General features: G+C 37.1%; 2 protein-coding genes across 2 annotated transcripts; one reads left to right on the forward strand and one right to left on the reverse strand.

The window, feature by feature from the left end:
* Nucleotides 1-569: 569 nt before the first annotated feature.
* LOC112203421 (exopolygalacturonase) lies at nt 570-3120 on the forward strand. Its single transcript, XM_024344390.2, has 4 exons — nt 570-614; nt 733-1038; nt 1484-1999; nt 2703-3120. The coding sequence occupies exons 1-4, from the start codon at nt 570-572 to the stop codon at nt 2934-2936; spliced, it is 1101 nt and encodes a 366-aa protein (XP_024200158.1). The 3' UTR covers nt 2937-3120.
* Nucleotides 3121-5183: 2063 nt separating this feature from the next.
* LOC112165123 (polyadenylate-binding protein-interacting protein 9) lies at nt 5184-12640 on the reverse strand. The gene is made up of 10 exons (XM_024301553.2): nt 11828-12640; nt 10803-10913; nt 10662-10706; nt 8425-8497; nt 8226-8338; nt 8073-8132; nt 7908-7955; nt 7750-7818; nt 5716-5777; nt 5184-5630 (listed from the first exon to the last, which is right to left on the reverse strand). Exons 1-10 carry the CDS (start codon nt 12092-12094, stop codon nt 5573-5575), a joined length of 906 nt encoding a protein of 301 aa, XP_024157321.1. The 5' UTR covers nt 12095-12640; the 3' UTR covers nt 5184-5572.
* Nucleotides 12641-18479: the final 5839 nt, after the last annotated feature.

Raw genomic sequence — 18479 nt, forward strand, 5'->3', positions numbered from 1 at the left:
GGCAATTGAAATTGTTTCTAGATATTCAAAGTAAATATAATTCTGTATGGTAACTAGAATTAGTTACACTGAATCAAGTCAATTTTGGGTTTAAGGTAACTTTCATTTGGGTTCGTACGTTTTTCATTATATTAATGTTAATAGATACGGGGATATCTCTTTCAATAATTGTGTTCCCTATTTCATTTGTAGGAAGAAATTATCAGTATAACGGAAATAGGGAACAAAATCAGGACGTACATAAAACAAAATGATTACCCTTCCATGATTGACGATCACTAAAGGGGAAACAAATTAATCTCTAATCACTTCATCATAAGCAAATGTACGTCAAACCATGTATTATATGCTATATAAGAAGATAAAAGAGGTCCCCAAGTTCTGGCACAAGAAGAACCTAGCAAGGAAAAAACAACAAGAAGAAAAGAACCATTATGAGTTTGGTATCTTCATTCCTAGGGTTTAGGGTTTTCTTGTGTTTGTGCTTGTTGGTATGGGTAACAAAAGGCCAAAATGTCAACCTCTTTCGTCAAACCGAACAACTTGGTCGGCGCAAGATTTTCAATGTGATGGCTTATGGAGCTGTTGAAGGTGGAATAACTGATAACAGCCAGGTAAGTTAATCTGCGCTGTATAAGCTTTTGCATGTGAATTTGGTTCACTCTGTGAAGTGATGGGTTTATCAATGAATACATATAACTGAACAATAATACTCTTTTTCTTTGCATATAGGCATTTTTGAAAGCATGGAATGATGCCTGTAAATGGACTGGAAGGGCAAGGGTTTTGGTTCCCCGAGGAATATTCAAGTTATTCCCAGTTGTATTCTCAGGTCCATGCAATGGTCCGATTGCCTTTTTGATCATGGGGACTTTAAGAGCCTCTACTGATCCATCAACATTTAATTCTGAAAATTGGATAAACTTCCGATACTTGGAGCAGTTAACCGTAGCCGGAGGCGGTACCTTGGACGGCCAAGGATCCTTTGTTTGGCCTCTTAACAACTGCAACAATCGTCCATGCAAGACACTCCCCATCGTAAGTACTTAATATATTGCCCCACTTTTTTTCTTTTCTTTTTTAACCGAAGATGACTTTTTGTTAAGCTACTAATTAACATGGAGTAATTTATTACAGTTCCATTCATGTCAATTAATTGGTTCTTCAAATTATGCCCAACTGCTCTTTTGATCCAAATCTAAGTGAACAATAATGGCGCTGTTAATGCTTTGGGTTTTGGTTTTAATTTATAACAGCACTAAAAATTCTTATATCCTGGCCATGATTAGTCAGTACATCCTTCTGAGCACCATACTTTTTACTTGTAATCACTGAATTTCAGATTTCATAATAAAGGCCAAGAGAGGCACGTACATTTTTGCTGACTAATTTCTTATCGAAATTGTTAGTTAGTGTGGTTAATTGACATGTATATCTCATTATCTAACATCTTGTGTTGTCTCGTGAAATATCGATGGACCAGTCTTTGAGTTTTGACTTCGTCACAAATGCAAGCGTCGCTCACTTGAGATCATACAACAGCAAAAATGCCCATATCAAGGTTTATGGATGCAACAAAATGGACTTCACCAAACTTAGATTGTCAGCTCCAGGTGATAGCCCAAACACCGATGGCATAAAAATCGGAAACTCCTACCGCATCAGAATCTCACGCTCGGTTATTGGCACCGGCGATGACTGCATTGCGATATTGTCAGGAAGTAAGGAAATCCACATTTCTAAAATTTTTTGCGGTCCTGGGCATGGAATCAGCATTGGAAGTCTCGGAGGGTATGATAATGAATACGATGTGGAAGGAGTATATGTGAAAGATAGCGGTTTAAAGGGGACTACCAATGGTCTAAGAATCAAAACATGGGCTTATTCTCATCCCTTGAAGGTTTCAAAGATTAGATACGAAAACATTGTGATGACTGATGTCACGAATCCAATTATTATCGATCAAAATTATTGCCCCAGCCCTCCCTGCAATCAACAGGTATGTATCTCACTCTATTTGTTTTATACTACACGATCCCTAGTGTATGCGCATACGAATATAGTCTTAGAATAAAGGCATAATTGCCAAATCACTACCCTAGGTTTCATTTTATTGTCAATTTGCTATTCTAAGTTTTATTTCAGTCAATTTGCTACTCTAGGTTTTCAAAATTAGCCAATTTGCTATCCTAGGTTTTATTTTAGTCAATTTGCTACCCTTCCATCAAACTTCTACTCTAAATATTCAAGATTAATCAATTTACATTCCTAAATTTTCAAAATTAGTCTTTACTACCTTAGATTTTGAAAATTAATTCAAGTTTGGACGAAGAATTGGACAGACTACTATGATGAAAATGTAGTAAATTGGCTAATTTTGAAAACGTAAGGTAGCAAATAGGCATAAATAATCTTTAGGATAGCAAATTCGCTAATTGTGAAAACTTAGGGTAGCAAATTGGCTGAAATAAAACCTAAGGTAGCAAATTGACATTAAGGTGAAAGCTAGGGTAGCAAATTGGCTATTAAGCCTAGGATAAATGTGACGTGATACAGATGTAGTATAGATTGATAATTTGACAACACAATATGTTAAGGTTCTTAGTTGATCACATTTATTTTATGATGACAAATATCATTCTGTTACTTGAGTGAACATTGACTTTATCTAACGAAATATGCATTTATGCCTTCTGGTGTAGGTTACTTCGAATGTGCAAATTAGTGATGTGACATATAATAACATATGGGGAAGTTCTTCTTCCAAAGAAGCAGTAATTCTGAAATGCAGCAAAACCAGCCCATGCAAGAACATGGTGATGAACAATATCAAGTTATCCCTCAATGGTCCTGGAGGTATTGCGAGTTCTTCCTGCGAAAATGCCATTGGCGTCTCTTACGGCACACAAAACCCTCCTTCTTGCATAAAAGTCTAGATTTATATATGCAGCATATGCTTTTGACTTCAAGCAGTCTTTGGACCTCGCTAGCTTAGCAGTTCTGTTTTTTTAGGCCGATTGGGTTTAGGGTTTAGCATGAAACAGTGCATAGCATCATACACTTGTTTGATGCTTCGTTTTTACGTACAACATGAGTTGAAAACAGTGGTGTTAAGTTCTACAATGTGATCATTAATGACCATGTTTCAAATGGGTTTTCTGTTTCATCCACCTAGTTAGGAAAATGTTGTTTTACTTAATTTCACAAATAAATCTACACTAAATCACCAAATATATGTGGATGGACATGTAGAAAGATTTATCTAATCTCCTGCAAACATGAAGACATACGCCGGGATGATGATCGATAGAAGTGGGAACTAAAAATTTGGAATTACTTCGCTGGGGAATTCTTCAATCTACTTGCCAAAATGAGATTTTGACAAAGACAACTAGGTTCAGCAAAACTGAAGAAAAGCAAGCATATATTCCTACTATAGGAAAAGTGAATTTAATTTCTCTGAACACATGGCCCATAGACAACTCATCTTATTCTCTGTTATATACTTTGTCCTCCAACCTTTTTTTTTTTTTTCCTTTTCTTTTTCTATGCAGAATAAAATTACCCTTAATTGTGGTAGCTGAGTTTGGCAAAAGTCACATACATTAAATTTGGGCCTCCGTTAAGACCACATTGGAGAGATTTTTTTTTTCTTTTTTTCTGAAAGAGGGCTAGAATGGCTGTTTTTAAGTCTTGATTATTAATGTAACTGCAAAATATATGGGGGATGACATGATACCTGAATCTCAAATTACAATAAGCATAAAGAGAACATCCCGAGATAATAACGAGAGTTTCTACAAAAAGTATGTATTCTACCATGCACCAATTAGCGAATAGTGCACTTCTGACTATTCTATTCGCTTTATAAAAGAGGTGACTTTAATGGAAAGTAAATGCTCACTTGACGCCATAATATACTGGAAAACAAATCTGGTGACACTTAGTTTCATCCTGCTACTAGGAGGTTGTGACCATTTGACAAAGCAAGCAACTTCTTCTTAACTAGGGCAGGTGAGGCACACACGCCACCATACCACAACTCGGTAGATATTTATTGCTGACATAAAGCCACATCCTACTAAAAATCAAAATCAAAATTAATAAAGAACAGTAAAAACACTATCAGCCCAATCTGGGAGAAAACAGTCCACTAGCCCAGCCCAATCCTTTGTTATCGCTGCCGCCACCACTGCCGTTGTTGACCAACCACCGCTAGCGCACCACCACCAACATCACCCACCCAACCCATTCTGGACTCTGGAGCCTCCCACTCCAGCCATAACCACCAACTCGTGTTCATGTCCAGACTAGCTCGAATCGGCCACCAGATCAAAATAGCAACCAAATCTCCCTCTCTAACCATAACCACCAGCGCGTTTCCATCTCCAAACCAGATCCAAATCCGACAGCCATAGCAGTACGATCTGATCCCACCTACCTCCATCTCCCATCGAAACAATCTCTCCAAGTCGCCAGTGAAACCCTCAACACCATGAGTCGATCCCTAAATCTAGCAAACAGACCTTGAACACCACACCAAACCAATAATTCGGAGAGAAATTACTTATCACTAGACTAATTGACTAATTCACTTCTCTTTTCCTTGGTTTATCAATATGGTAGTAGAGGCCTAGAGGGCTTTGCAAATTCATTTTGTTCCATTCACATCAACAAGGAATTGTACATAAAAGAGTTCGTAAAAGAGTTCAACTGTCCGTCCTAGCTGACAAAAGATCCTAGGTTCGGCACTGGCTACAAGTCGATCAGTTCATAAAAGGGTTGAGATTGCACTCATCCGGAAGTTAGCCACATCTAATACCAATCTATAACCATCATACTTTTTTGGATCCAAAGGAGGCCAGAAGGGGAGTAGAACTCGGACGTGAGAGCTTTATTTTTATTTGATTATTGATTTTATTTATTTGATTATTTATAATGCAAGAATTCTCGCCCAAGGTTAGCCAAAAAGATGGATTCAACTAACCCAAATGATAGAACATGTAGAACAATCACACTACTCCAGACTCTAGATTGATCAGCAACAGGCTAATGAGGGATGGAAATGAACCTAAATATGAGGACAAAGCTGTATCTCCACTTCTTTGGTCAAGTCTCCCTGGTTTTCCTCAGTCACTAGAGCATCCTAGAAATAGATTGCAACGGAATTTGACAAGTGGGCATCGATAAACTGCAACTTTGCACTCGCACTGTTTATTCGGTAAATACAAATTGGTATTTAAGCCTTCGAGTGCGTGCACAAGTCACAAGCATGAGCAAGGATAGATACTCGCATTCACAGCATAACATAACTGAACTAGAACTGGAACTAGAACTTTCAAATCAATGACGAGGTTATAAGCTAAGATATTTCATCCAAACCATCTCTTGAAACTTCAACTGAAGCGGGGTCCGAATATTTCAGTCACAGAAAAAGAACCACTGCAACGGAAAAGATGGAAATACTGAAAGGAATAGATAATAATCACCCCTTCAAACACAAGAAAGTTTCTTTGCATTTGTCAATCCCGCCTACCAAGCTCCATCCATGGATCTTTCCCGATGGTATAGGTTAATGCAACGTTGGACGAGTGACCCGTGGCCGCACAGGTGTCTTTGAAGGACTTACCCTACAAAATTGCAATGTATATGAGATATTATGATATTGACCTACTTGAGGAGTTTAGGCAATGTCATTTGGTTTAGAGACCACACCTGATGGGTTGTGTTCCCAACACCATTCCGCTACAGTTCAGTGCAAGTATGGCACTTTCTGCCTGTTCATCAAAGAAAAAGCGTAAGAAAATTAATTATTTCAAGAGATGGATCTTTTATCTTCAAAACCATACAGCAGAAGATTCAAAATTCCTCAAACAAATCTGCCAATCAAATGTAACAGAAAGGAGGGTAGAGGAGATAAAGATGATATATATTCTTGGCTATACAAACACCTATGGGGAAATATTCTCTTCTCAGATAACCTGGATATTTTGTTACTAATTCTCACTCAATCATCAGGTAGATTCTTATTTTATTTCTGTGGTGCATGATTCACAGTCTGAAATCTAATTCAACCAAACAAACAACCACATTGGTGTTGAGACCACGTGTTCCCATGTCCATGAAAAAAGATAAATGCAAAAGGGTATATCTCTTACCAAGCTTGTCTCTGCCATAAGCAAATATCGTTACAAATTATTTAAAACAAAAGTTCAAGTTCTCTATAGTGCAATCCGTGAGCTATGCTGCAACAAATACTCTAAAGAATAGGCCCGTGTTTTTCTCTAGTGGGGTGGGAATACTTGGGGAGATGGAAGATTCTGTCTTCCAATTGAATGGGATCAAAAAAGGAACCAATGTCCAAGAGTAACAAATATACTGAAACCATGTGCATTTTCAACAAGAAATCGGATACAGAGATTTCAAATTCATGCACCCTGATTTATTTCGCAAGCAAATCTTCAACCCTTGTTTTACAGAGTAAAAATTTCTGTAATTGGAATAGAGACCTTTCAAAGAGAAACTATTCACTCTTGTTAAATATGTTATCATTAGTTGGGCCATTAATGTAGTAGAAACGGTAAATCCTAAACTCCAAAGCCATTACCAAGGGAGTGCACAGTCGAGCCTAGCACAAAAACTGAATAAAAAAAGCTAAAAGAACAGTACAAAATTAACACTGACAAAAAAAAATATATACTTGCATTAAAAAAACGAAACAATAATACAAAAGATTAAAAAAAAAAAAAAATTGTCACCACCTATTTCATTTCTTTTTGGATATATTAGACCATAACAGAGATGTTCCCCTGGTCAGGGATTATTTGCTCAACTACCGTCCGATTTCAATCGGACGGTTGACATGTATTTAGATTTTTCAGAGATGATACATGTCAACCGTCCGATTGAAATCGGACGGTAGTTGAGCAAATAATCCCTGGTCAACAGCTGACCAGGGGAACGGGACCGTTCTACAAAATAAATAACATTGTGACATCAAGTGTGTAGCTGGAGGCCAATAAGATAATGCATCTGCAGAATTTTATTGGCCTATTGCTGTTTCCCCAAAGTTTATACCCTTAGAATACGGGTCCAACAAGTATTTTGATATTTTAAACATAATCAAACTCAGACAGCAAAAAGAATGCAGAGATACTTCAAAGAATTACGAGTAGATTCTGTTGTTTGAATGGTTAAATCAAAACAAAGCTTAAACGATTATAGACTTATTTAGTTACAGTTATATACAACTATATTTAATCTTTGGGGCTGATACAAAAGATGTTAGAATTGCATTTTCTTTCCCATTAAAACCATGGTGTTGCTTGCAACAAAAATTAAGAAAATAAAAACAAAATATATATAGACCATTCAAACAACAAAGAAAAGAGGAACTGTTTGGCAAAGATATATAGACCAACTTCCAATAGATCTTGTATTTCAAGATAAACATGAGAAAGCAAATACCCAAATTAGATACCAATTAATGTTGCAATGATTTATTATTAACATTGTTTGGTCTCACTTACTTTTTTATCTGAACCCCAAACAGTTAAACAAATAAGAGTGTTATATCATTTGCCAAATCACTTGGTATCTAAAATTTGGGATAGATTTGGTGACAGAAGTATTCCCAAGGAAGGGAACTATATAGACAAGACTTTAGGATAAACAAATTCGGTCACATATCTTAGCAAAACTTTTTGACTTTAATCTTCATCAACCTTATTGTTGTAAACATAAACTTACCATTGCAAATTCAACAAAAGCTATACGGGTTGAATGCACATGATCTCCCAAAAGCCTCAAACGAGTAACCTGATGTTCGGAAAAAAAAGAAAAGAATTAAATTACCTCACAAAATATGACTATAAAAACGATAAATAATAAATAACATTCTTCTCTACCTCACCACAAGCTGTTTCAAAGAAACTCTTGACTTCAGCTTGAGAAACCTGCACACAGAACCAGCAAAATATTTCAGATATTCAACTGCCATATATGCATGTATAAGGCTTAATGGCCAATTCCACAACATCTGGGACAAAAGGATTCACAAGAAAAGTGAAAACCTTCTTATCGATATTTGTACAATATACAGTCCTGCTACACATTTCCCGTTCATCTTCTGACTGCATAAGAAATTAGGAAATCTCTGAGAATGCAACCTCACTAGCATGCATCAATGAGACCATAAAGACAAATTTTTAGAGAGTAATTGGTACCCTAGGGAGGAATGTAGGATTCACAGGAAGGATGGCAGTTTTTGAAGGTAAGACCCTAACGGGATAATAGCCTAGCATCGTCCCACCAAGGTTCAAGGCTGCTCTCGCACCATCTGTCAAAAAAGAACTTCAACTGTAACATGCAATAATTAAGTATGATAACATGTTACCAAATGCTTGCAGACCAAAAAATTCTTACGCTCATCAGCAAACTCCACAAATGCAAAACGGAGCACTGAATGCGGATCACCACAAATTCGGCAGTCAACAACCTTGAAATATAAAGAAAAAAAAATTTAGACGTGTCATCTCAGACATTAACTTGATGAAGCAACCATTACCAGCTCTAAATCAAGTCTTCAAGATTGAGCTATGTCTGAAAGTCTGGGTGTTAGCCCCATAACCTTCTAAGAATAGCATTAAGTAGTTTCAGAGCATTGGCAAACCCCGAAAGGGGCGAATTTATTATTGAGCAACAGATATCCATCATAGCCCACAGACACAAAACATTATCAGAAATTTACACGCTCTGTTAGGTCAATACCACAAATCAGTACAGCAGAAATGTATTATAAAGAAAGAGATCCACTGGTCTTGCTAAAAATTCATATAACATATCACTAACAGCGGTGTCTAATTTCTGTCTTCAAAGCGCTACTCATTCACCCTTTTTTCCCAAAGAATGAAATCAACAACTAACCTTGCTAAAACTCCTAAACAGTATCAAGTCTTGTCATGCAACAGCACATCTTCCAAATACTTAAAACACCAAATGGTAATAGTAACTACACCAAAACCTAACCTCATTTTAGCTCAAGAAATTGAGTGCAACTCCACTCAGCCATCAGCCCCAAAATAATTGGGATCCACTATTCTCTGCCAGTCAGGCCTAGCAAAAACAACAGTATTCACCACATCTCGAATAATCATGTTCTTTGTCTACCCCTGTTATTCTAGACTGCTGTGTCAACTTGAATGAGCTCCGACTTCCCTACTGAAGTGTCCTTAGGTCTTAGATGCACATGCAGAACGCATGTGAAATGTCATTTCCTCCCCTCCTCACCCCTTGGTGCTCCCTGCCCTAGATGGAATAATCTTTATTTCTAATTCAACCTTAATATTAGCATCTTATTATACTCATTTATCAGCATGTTTCTTCATCAAATCAACATTCTACACCGCATAAAGGGCAGTCAATGAAACTTCAATCTGGTGACATGTATGGATCAAGCCCCTAAATTTTCAATTTCAACACTACAAATTAATGTTATTTTAAATTGCCTCCATCATTCTTTAATAACGTGAACGGAATGCTCAACCATCTTCATGTGACCTCAAGGCCTCATGAAAAATGGCAGTAATTTTCCATGTCAATTTCACCCTCTCAAAAACTCCAGCCGTCAACAACTACTGTGCCCTTAACATCCTCAAGGGCAGGAAAGACCCTGGAAAATAGTACCACATGGATGTATGGATTCACATGGAAATACTGAATCATGAGAACACATTTCATGGTTACTAGGCTAAAGCTGACAAGCGGTTAAATAATCCCTATAATTTAGTCATGCCTTTAAAGTCCAAAAGTAATATTAAAAAAAAAAATGAAAAAAAGACCCTGTACAGTAATAGAATACTTTCACATATACCAAAGCCATAGCCACAAATCTCAACCAAACCACTTTTCCTTTTATTGTAGAGAGATATTGTATCAATGAAGAAAATCAAGCAAATCTTCACTTGGAAAACAAATATCATTTATACAACATAAAGAGGAAGCAACATATTTCGACCGAGGTTTGATATTAATACGAAAACGAACCTTACACTTCTTAACTTTAATTAATTTCTCACATTTTAATAACATGATTTCATACAGGGCCAACTTATTCAGAAAGAGACACACATGAATGACATGATGTAGATAAAAAACCGGAAACAGCACATAATACTCTTGGCCAGAAGAGCATTAAGGCAAACCTCAGTATTGAACCAATTTCTGCGCGTGGATCAAGCAAAATGTATCATTTTTATACTGGGAAAAAAATAACAATAAAAAACTTGCATACAAGTTTCAATTATAAAGACATCTATAATGCTCTTAAACAACCAATGCCAAAGGATAATCACATGAAATTTGGCAAAACTGCTACCAAAAACTTCTCACATGATCACAGTCCGCATTCTTTGTGATTCAAATGATTGTTGCAAGGGGACAAACTTAACACTAAACTTCATTCTGGAAAGTGATTGCTTATTTCAGGACATCGAAAAGCAATGTATCGTTATGGAATTACTGCTCCAAAGTAACTTGACCCAGGAGCATAGAGAAAGCAAAGAAACAAAAGGAAGCACCTAGGTTTGCACTCAACAAATTTACTAACACAATCACCCTTTCTGAAAACTTAAAGTGGAGGTCAGGAAAGCAATGCAACTTACTTGTCCACAATTACTAAATATGGCAGCAAGACGCTCTTCGGTAACCTACATTAGAAAAGGAGAGTGTTCATAGCTGCTAGTTATTTCAAAGTCTAAAGATACAAAACCCAAATACATATTAAGATCTTCCAATCAACTTACTTGCTGATCAATATCAGAAACATAAACTGTTCGTCTAATACTATTTTCGCGCTCAGCTCTGAAAGCTCTCCCACTCAACCTTCTCTTCCCCTGATTATAGTTATTTCTTCTCTGGAAATCACGAACAGCACAAATTAATAACCAAATACAATGACGGAAAATTACAACTTTGGCGGAGAATGTAACCGTCTATAACCCTGAATATAGTTATTTCTTCACCGTGAACAACCAACAGTATAAATAAATTTAACCAAATGCAATGAAGAAAAAAAAGAAGAGCAATAACTAGTGCAGGTCATCCTTACAGCAAGCAACTTCATTATGAAACAAACGTCTGTTTTTCAAACAAAGTGGTTCCACAGAACAAACTTCACAAAGGTTCTCCATTAATAAGTTCCAACAATCAGATCACTTCAACAATTAACAATAATACTGATAATAGTCACAGTTACGGCAACAATAACTACAAGATGATATCACGGGCATAATTCAAAAATGCACCGAACAAAACCCCATGTTGAAAGTCTATTGATAAACATATCCCAAAAATTCTTGCTAGCTGCAGAAGCAGATGACTTCCAACACGTGCAAATAAACAGACAACAAATCAAAAATTTAAAGGGCAATCACAAACCCACTAAACTCACCAGACCAACAAGCATAAAAACATCAAATCATGAATTCAAACTATTGCTCAATGTGACCAGAAAATACAACTGGTTACATTGCTTGAATCCATAAATCCTTTTCATTTACATAACTATCCATAATAGTAGCTCAACTTTGTAATCACAAATAATCACTAACACAAAAACTGTTGTAGAATGAAATGAACTTCTTTTACCGACAACACGAACAGCTACCAAGTCAACAAGAAACCCAATTCAGATCACATTCCATCACAACTACTATAAACAAGAAAGAAAAAAAAAACCCACAGCTCACTTAACTAAAACTAAACATAATTCCAACAAAAACCCAAAAAAAAAAAAAAAAAAAGGGGATCAAAAGAGAAAGATGAGTACCCTTCGATTGTTGGCCTGATTGTCAGTGGGCAAGAGCTTATTGTTATTGACAGCAAAAGAGTTATCAAAATTGTGATTTTGCAGAGGTGAGTAAGATGAAGGGAAGAACTCTTTGGCTAAAGGGTTCAACTTGGTGAACATATCCACCAGCTTCTGCACATCGAATTCCGATTTGGGTTTCGATTCAGATAAGGGTTTTGATATTGAATCCAAGTTCTGGTTGTTGGCAGAGGCTGCCTCACCGGCAATCTCAGCAACCGCAGCCATAGAATCTAAACCCCCGCAGACAAACTCAACAACAACAACCAAAAAAAAAATATAGAAAACTAGTGCAGAAAGATTGAAACTTTATACGATAAATTTGAAGAACAGAGCTAGATATGATGAAATTAAGCTGCTTTCTTGTTCTTCCTTCCCTGTGTTTGGTGCTATCTACTCCTCAGGAAATGAGGGTTTTATTAAAGCTTGAGAATTTGGAATGCAACTCAACGAAAACAGAACCAAAAATAAAAAAAAGGATGAAAATTTAAGGGAAAATAGTGAGAGAGAATAAAATAGCTGAAAGAGGAATATGGGTTTAGTGGACAATGATCAGAGCTGAGGTGTTGTTGATGGAAATGGAGATGTTGGGAGGAGCAAACAGTTGGCCTTGGGTTTGGCTTTTATTGCTAAATGCTGAGTAACCCTTTACTTCTCTCTCTCTCTCTCTCTCTCTCTCTATTTTCTCTATATTTTTTCTTTTATGGGTTTTTATGATTTTGGGTTTTGGCTTTGGGTTTCAGAGTAGAGACACAGAGTTGAGTGTGGGCGCTGGGCTGTGTATGGAGCATGAAAAATGAGAAAGGGGAAGGAGGAGCCAACGTAGGGTGACTTCAGCAATAACAAAGTTTCTTCCTTTTATATTTGTTTCTATCTTTTGCTCCCTCACTCCAATCGGTGTGTATTGTGCAAGTCAGTGTTACACATAGATAGATAGATATATGTCATGCATAACTCCGCCAACATCAAAGTGTTTTTTATTAAAAAAAAAAAACAAAAAAAGATTATGAAAAAATATAGACCGACTTTACAAAGTCGATATTAAGTTAAGCTAACATACGAAATGAATAGAGTTAGTCTACCTTAATAACAAATGAATCTACATATATTGATATATTAATAAACTGTAAGCTAACTTTTTTATATATTTATAAGAATTTCAACAACATTAGTGCATATATTCATTTTACCATAGCTTTTCTGGTTCCGAGAATAAAGCACTACACTTGAGGCCAAGAAAATATTATGTAGTATTGTTAATGTCTATGTAAACAATCTACTTTATTTATGCCTTCTGCAATTTTGTTTTGCCGTAACGAATATGTTCTTGCTTTTAGGCACTGTGGTTGGTTTAGAGAGTTTTGACTTTTGGTTGTAGGGTTTAGTTTGGAATTAAAAGGGTGTGGACCATGTGGAGGAATTTTATGTACCACATGTTAATTCTGATTTTTCTTTTGAAGTTAACTCCATGTCTCCAATAATTTACATGTTAATTGATGGACTGGGAAATGTTTTTAACAACAAAACAGTTTTTTTTATCGTCTTCTAAGACAGAATATGAAAGTGAAAGTGATATAACCATAATTTTTTTTTTTTTGAAAGGGGTATAACCATAATAATTCTAAATCTCGTTCGGTTGATGCAATTTCTTTATTTTTCTCATGAGATGAGAAACTAGATTTTTCATGAACTTTCCATTCTAGTGTTCGGTAATATAATAAAAATTATAAAAAAATTTGTAATTAATGTAGTAAAATAGTGATATACTAGCCCCTTAACATGTGCTTCGCACATGTCTTGGCTTTTTTTTTTTTTTTTTAAATTAAAAAAAGTTACAGAAGTTTCTCTCCTCATTTTGAGGAAGTTTCTCCTTTTTTCATGGAAGATATTGCAATCTTTTGAAATATGATATAGTCAATTGACTATCTTATCCTCATATATAAATACATATATATCTTTTTTTGAATCGAAGGAGGTCAACCAATTTTAATTCAGCAAGCAGTACCAGAAATGACACACCCGTGAGGGGCTAACAGAAAGAGCAGTCTTTTAGGACATACAAAAGACCTATTCTAAAAAAAAATAGAACCTCGCACTCTCAAGTACACCCACTTTTTAAGGAAGTTTACGCACCTTTATTCTAACAAAACCTAGAAACTCATAAGCAAGTTAAATAAATGTAACAACCAAGCAAACTAGATTTTGTGACCCAAACGAAATTTAAAAATTGCTAGTTGAGGATGCTGCACCTGCATCCCCAACATCTCCACCATCTTTAGGCAACTCCCAGCCCCCATAAAGGCCCAAGCCCCAACCAAGGGCCCAAAAACCAGAACCTAGGGAAACCCTAGCAAGCTTGACTATCTCAGTCCTTGCAAAGCCACCACCACCAGCCTCACCTCCATTGTCAATTTCAGTTGCAATTCCAGCATGCCAATCGGCAATAGTATCACCACCGCAAAACCCGACCTGAGATTGGTCGTCTTCCACCACAGGACCATTACCACCATCACTTGGCTCCATCACCACTAAACCGAGATCCAGTCCCCCCGATTCGATCGTCATCGATAGAAATAGGAGACAGCCAGAAGCCTTGTTGCCCACCCTCCTTCCACCATCACCAAGCTGCCCAGCCAAAACTACACTGTTGATAAACTCGAACCCATGACACGCCGCCTTCGCAGCCACTATCAGATGACCACAACTAAGAGAACCCGCCAGTCATAGAGCAAAGGTGCCTCTAATCAACACAAGATGACCATATGAAGCAAAATCGGAGACACGATGAAACTGAAAGCCACCACCGTCACCAGAAGATCGAATAGAGAAGAGGGAAAAACCTACCTTTCCAGTCGTAGGTATACCGCCGCCACTAGGATTAGATAGCCGCGAGCGGACATTCTCTCGTGAGAGAATTAGAGAGATAAACTAAAACAAATGCACATTTTATATGTGATCACAATGCTTAGGCTCTTGAGAAGCTACGATATTGTCTGTTTAACTAGACTAGTTGCAATAAAAGTATGTTAAGACTAAATTAAATTAAGGTTGAAATAAAATGGATGAAGTTAGGGCATAGAGTTTGACATTTGCCTCCACTGCAAGCAGAAATGCAATTGAATATGAATATTGCAAAGCCAATTGTTAATTTTTCTCATAGTATTCAGTTGGGTAAAGCTATGGTATGTTAACATTTCTCATACATTAACTATTTTTACCCCTCTAAGGACTCATGTTATCACTTTGAGGACTAATATTACTATTTTCAGGACTCATATGGTAAACTAAGAAAATTTACTACTTTAAGTACTCATGTTACCACTTTGAGGACTAATATTACTATTTTGAGGACTCATGTGGTAACTAAGAAAATTTACCACTTTAAGGACTCATGTTACTACTTTGAGGACTAATATTACTATTTTGAGGACTCATTTTACCACTTTTAAGGCAATTGTATGCATTTCATACGTTAACATATTGTAGAATTTTCCATATTCAGTTAGGGTATACTAGAGACATGTTTTTTTTTTTATTATTATTATTTTAATTAAGGGTCAGTGGAGCTACTCTCAAGCATTGATTAAAGAAACCACAGAATACATAGGGGGGACATGGTGCCTATACCCTAATTTACAGTACGCATCGAGAGAACTTCCTAAGATTATAACAAGAGTCTCAACTAAAAAAAAAATATTATAACAAGCACTAATTAGCAAATAATATTCTACTAACTACTTCATTTGCTTTATAATTGTGGTAACATACTAAAAAGTAAATGTTTACTGAAGTCTTAATATACTAATAAGATCAGTTTTTCCACTTTGGTGCCACCAGAAAATAAATCTGGTGACACTTAGTTTTACCCTATCATGTCACTAGGAGGTAGCGATCATATGATGAAACAAGGAATTCGCTGCCAACCTAGGGCACACAAGGTCTGCAGCCCGGGACAAAACCGGCATCGCCCTACCACAAATCGGTAGGGACTTATTACCGATATAAAATTCCTATATATAAAAAAAAAAAAGATGTCCTTCTCATATACAGAATGGTACATACAAATTCCTACGAAAAACGATATCTATTTTATTCAACCAAAAGCATTTTTATGGTTTGGATGATTTAACCAAAATGACCTTTTGGCAGGAAATATAAGACACTTTGAATGTACCGGTAGTGGATTTTCATGAGAAATATCTTGGACTCCCAACTACAATTGGAAGAGATAAAATAGAAATTTTCAAGAAGCTTGAGGAACGACTGGATTTCCACCTTCAAGGACGGCAAAGTAACTTTTTGTCAAAGGCCAGGAAACTTGTTCTTATTAAGGCTGTGGCCCAGGCAATTCCTATGTACTCAATGAGCGTGTTCAAGCTTTCGCTGAGCATTTGTAAGAGTTTTCAATCAAAAGTTAGCAGGTTTTGATGGGGGAAAGGGGGGAGAAGTACGTAGAATTCATTGGTGTAAATAGGAGGAGCTTTGTAAGAAAAAAGAAGCGGGACTGGGGTTAAGGGATTTCTGAACTTTTAATCAAGCATGCTTGCCAAAATTGTTTGGAGAATTTTCTAGAGTGCTCAGTCTTTGGTGATCAGTACTTTGCTTCAGGCAAAGACACTTAGTTTTTGGATGCGAAGCTGGGTTCTCCTCTGTCTAACGTATGGAAATAAAAGCAATGATTTGGGGTAAAGAGCTTCTTGACCCTGGAACTAGGTGGAGGGTTAGTAATGGGAAGATTATTAGAGTTAAAGCTGATCGTTGGATTCCTTGTCTTTCATTGTTTAAAGTGATATCTCCTTTGAGGGTTCCCGAAAATATGAAGGTGGAGGAGTTAGTAACAACTGAAGGCAATTGGAATGCACAGTTGATTCAAGAACTTTTTCTTTCTCATGAAGCATAAACGATTCTTTCTATGCCTTTGGACCTACGAACAAAGGAAGACAGGTTAGTATAGCATTTTACTATAAATGGAAATTATTCTGTGAAGTCAGGTCATTGGGTGGCAGTGGGGTTGCATGATAGAAGGAGTGCAAGAACTGGTGGTACCAGCATGAATAATACATCAAGTTTAACTGCCAGGTTATGGAAGAAAGTTAGGGAGTTGTATGTACCTCATAAAATTAATGTTTTCTTGTGGCAACTGGCAAGCATGTAAGGAATTTCTACCATGTGCATTTATATTGGTTTCACGTAAGAACTCGAACAATTCCTCTTGTTGGCAGTGTGGAGATCTTGTGGAATCAGTTTTACATGTGTTGTAGGAGTGGCCTTGTGCGCGTCAAGTATATATGGAAGCTTTTATTTCTTAGTGAAGTGTGTAAAGTTTGGAAAGAACCATCTTTTTTGGATTTTTTTCACATGTCAATTCAATTGCTTGTGGAACAGACCTTGAAGAGTTTGATTATATTGTGCGGTGGTTATGGAGAAATAAGAATCTCTAGAGGCATGGTGAGAAACATGTCTCTTACTAAGTTGGTAAGTGCAGCTGCAAACTGGAAGGCTGAATTTGAGTCCGCCAACAAAATGCATTGCCTTAATATGCACAACACAGTCTAGTAAAATGGCAGCCACCGAAGCAGAATTTCATTAAGCTCAATCTCGATGCTGCTTGTTGAAAGTAATGGCTATGTGGGGCTGGAGGCCGTGTTTCGGGATGAATTTGGAAGTTTAAGAGATGCATTAGCAGTATAACAATGATCAAGGTAAGCTAAAACCAAGAGCAGCGGAGGCCTTTGCACTATTATACGATTTGAAGTTTGCAATCCATGTTAGATTTAGTAAGTTGGAGGTTGAGGGAGATGCTCTAATAGGGGTCTAAACCCAGAGAAGAAAGAAACGAAAGTTTGCAGAAGAAGAAAAGATAAGTTTCAATATATTCGATGATAGTCCAAAGGAATACAACCTCAACATATAGAGCTGAGCAACCGGTCATAAAAGGGAAGAATTGGACACCTGTCCACTTCTTCAGTTTTTATTAGGGCTGCCACTTGGTTTGGTAATTACCAAACCGACCGAATACCAACCGATACTTTAAGTTTTTTTTTTTTTTTTTGGTCAAATAGCTAATTCATTAAAGGGGAACAAATTACAAATGTTGATGTGCATAAAGAAGAAAAGTCCTAAGCTTGGAGGCCCAATAGACAAAGCTTAATTAACCTACACCAAAACAGAAAAGAGAAACAAACCGAGGCCCAAAAGCCCAACAACAACCAAAACAACCCTAGATCTATGCCACAAAAAACTGCCACAGAGAGACCAGCTGCCATGGCTGACCACCAAGCTGCAGAGAGAGGCATCGACCGAAGCTTCACTTCCGGAGGCCATAGGTATGTTCACCATCATTCTCCATACCCGAGTAGTCTGCAAAAGAAGGACAGAGGTACCAAAGGACATGGAAACGGCAGTCGTGGTGGTGGAGACCACCGAGCACACAACGCCACTGGTCCGGTGACGTCCACACACATCAGTGGAGTACCGGTTCGGCAGCTATTCCCAGGTGTAGAGTTAGGTGTATATACCTTGGTGGAGAACGAGTGTGAGGGGACTGTGGAAAAAAGAGAAAAAGATGGGATAGAACATGAAAGATGGAGATGTATGAGGGTGAGAGAAGTGG

This window comes from Rosa chinensis, chromosome 5, assembly GCF_002994745.2.
Source record: "Rosa chinensis cultivar Old Blush chromosome 5, RchiOBHm-V2, whole genome shotgun sequence".
Taxonomy (NCBI): domain Eukaryota; kingdom Viridiplantae; phylum Streptophyta; class Magnoliopsida; order Rosales; family Rosaceae; genus Rosa; species Rosa chinensis.

Coding starts and splice junctions, on each gene's coding strand:
- LOC112203421 (XM_024344390.2), top strand. CDS start 570: ATGGCTTATGGAGCTGTTGAAGGTGGAATAACTGATAACAGCCAG. Junction 1,039..1,483: donor CATGCAAGACACTCCCCATC/GTAAGTACTTAA, acceptor TCGATGGACCAG/TCTTTGAGTTTTGACTTCGT. Junction 2,000..2,702: donor GCCCTCCCTGCAATCAACAG/GTATGTATCTCA, acceptor CTTCTGGTGTAG/GTTACTTCGAATGTGCAAAT.
- LOC112165123 (XM_024301553.2), bottom strand. CDS start 12,094: ATGGCTGCGGTTGCTGAGATTGCCGGTGAGGCAGCCTCTGCCAACAAC. Junction 8,339..8,424: donor TGTGGAGTTTGCTGATGAGC/GTAAGAATTTTT, acceptor CTTTTTTGACAG/ATGGTGCGAGAGCAGCCTTG. Junction 7,819..7,907: donor TTGAAACAGCTTGTGGTGAG/GTAGAGAAGAAT, acceptor TCCGAACATCAG/GTTACTCGTTTGAGGCTTTT.